At 37.4% G+C, this 2,309-nt stretch overlaps 1 protein-coding gene across 1 annotated transcript; it reads right to left on the minus strand.

The window, feature by feature from the left end:
- Nucleotides 1-695: 695 nt before the first annotated feature.
- LOC122588268 (strictosidine synthase-like) lies at nucleotides 696-1,978 on the minus strand. The gene is made up of 3 exons (XM_043760385.1): nucleotides 1,728-1,978; nucleotides 1,376-1,630; nucleotides 696-1,179 (listed from the first exon to the last, which is right to left on the minus strand). The coding sequence occupies exons 1-3, from the start codon at nucleotides 1,976-1,978 to the stop codon at nucleotides 696-698; spliced, it is 990 nt and encodes a 329-aa protein (XP_043616320.1).
- Nucleotides 1,979-2,309: the final 331 nt, after the last annotated feature.

The raw sequence follows: 2,309 nt of genomic DNA on the forward strand, positions 1-2,309 counted from the left end.
TGCTGTGTGAGGCCCAAAACCGCCGGCCGCTTTTCTGAATAGACACACTACCATTTCCTTGTCTTTTACACTTTGTATCTCTCAAGTCTTAAACTAATTAATATCCAACATATTTCTACTAAACATATTAAAGAAGGATATTTTATTTAGGATGGATTCGTCATAGTCTGGTATATCGTTAGGTTGTGAGATAAACTACTAGATTTCACACTGGAGATTTTAGCATTTTCTAAGTTATCCACTTATGGGTTGGATTAAATCTTGATATATTTAAGGAGATATAGTCATGTTTTCCGTCCTGCTTTGAACCAAACTCATTGTTTAATATGATAAGAATTGTGCAGCATGCAAATGCAACTGTTTGGACCACAATCTGGCCAGTTCGATCGAGTGACACTGCACTAGATGAGGTATAATTTATCCAAGTGCTTTTACATGGATCCTTTAGCTAGTATGCGTCTATGAAAGTCAATGGTCATCTAAAAGTCAAACAGTTGACTTTTTTACAATTTGCTAATTTTTGACAGAAACTGAAAAGAGTGATAGTATGACAGATTCCATGCCCTGATGCTCATATTAAAGACAGATCAACTTATGCTCTGTATTATTGTTTTTAAGCCTCATTTAGTACTTGTAGGAGTAGGACAATATGTATGACGTACATAGCATCAGCTTGTATATATATATATGGTTGTCTAATTAGAGTAGACACCTATGAAAGTGGTGGTCCTAGCGCCTACATAAAGTTTTCCATCTCGCTCCTGAACTAAACTTACTGATTTGTTGAAGAATTGTGTTGCAAACGGCACTGTTTGCAACACAACTCCGTCTGAATTAATCCGCACTCCCCTTGGTACGACTAGAGAAGCTCGTGGTTGGTTTCCAACAGAAACAGCCACCCAAAACTCTCCCTTTCTTTCTGCACGCTTTATCTTATTTGGGTTCCCATCCAAATCTAGCAAAACTTCCGCGGTATTCGCTTTAGGCCCCACGAGCCAGTACTTTAAGATCCGCTTGCGAAGAAGCTCAGATACAAGAATGAATGTACCGTCTTTACTCACCGCAGGCCCACCCCTGCCAAATTCGCCACTGAGCAAAGTGGTTACTTGTTTGTTATATGGGTCATAACGCAAGAACCTTCCAGTTGAGTCAGGCCTAAATCCGGGTTGTGTAATATTTCTGTGCCCCAAGACAGAAAAAAAAAACCCAATTAAAAGTCTACATATATAAATAAGTTCTTTTCAAAAACTGCAATAACACTACCCATATATACTCTTTTGATTAATGAGTCATGTATAGTAACGTACCAAATGCACCCATGTAATTTGATTGGAAACAAAATATATATGATAATGACTGTAGTTAAACGTGTTACCTAATGTCATAAACCAAACTAGCGTCGGAAAAATATACATTGCCCGTTAACAAGTCAATGTCAAGGCCAGTAAGAAACTTGAAACCGCCAACAAGCTGAGTTGCAAGCCCACCTTGAGGGCCAACAACTAGAAGTCCAAAAAATGCGTCGGCTATGTAGAGACGTCCCGTTGCAGGGTGAAAGCTAAGAGCCAATGGTCGGCCGCATATCGGACCCTTTTCACTATCGGTGTTGCCATCACAAAATTGTTTTGTCCTGAACAAAAGTTTGAAATAACAATTTAGGTAAATTTCTATAGACTATAGTAGTGGTCATGAACTTTATTTAATACTTTATACACAAAGTATATGACCTTTGGGGTGAAGTATATGCAAAATCCACGAAACCGATATTAGGGCCTTGCCATTTCAAAATCCTACCATCAGTGACAGTCGTGAAGGGACCTTCAGAGAAAATTAGTACTCCACGAAATGCGGCCGACTCAGGTCCGATGACCCCTTGGGGCAATTCCAACTTATTAAAGTTGGCATATTGACCTTTAGTAACAGATATGCCAAAAACGCAAAGAAATGCAACAAAAGGATAAAGGAAGGATGCTACCATTTTTTGATGATCATTTGCCATATATATATTTGGATATGTGAAGGGAGCGCAAAATGGATTGGAAAAGAGCTAGCATTTCACAGTGCTTCTATTTATAACCGGTAGTTTTTGAGTATTTCGTCGACAATGAGATGACTGTGTGATTTGTTACCACTCGACATCATATTGAGAATGAAATGCGGCGCCACTTTTCTATTTAAAGTTAATAAATCAGTTAGAATTCTATTTTTAAAACATAGATCAATACTGCCTATTCTGGGCAAAAATAATAATAATAATAATAATAATAATAATAATAATAATAATAACAACAATAATAATAATAAGAAAG

This window comes from Erigeron canadensis, chromosome 2 (assembly GCF_010389155.1).
Source record: "Erigeron canadensis isolate Cc75 chromosome 2, C_canadensis_v1, whole genome shotgun sequence".
NCBI lineage: Eukaryota > Viridiplantae > Streptophyta > Magnoliopsida > Asterales > Asteraceae > Erigeron > Erigeron canadensis.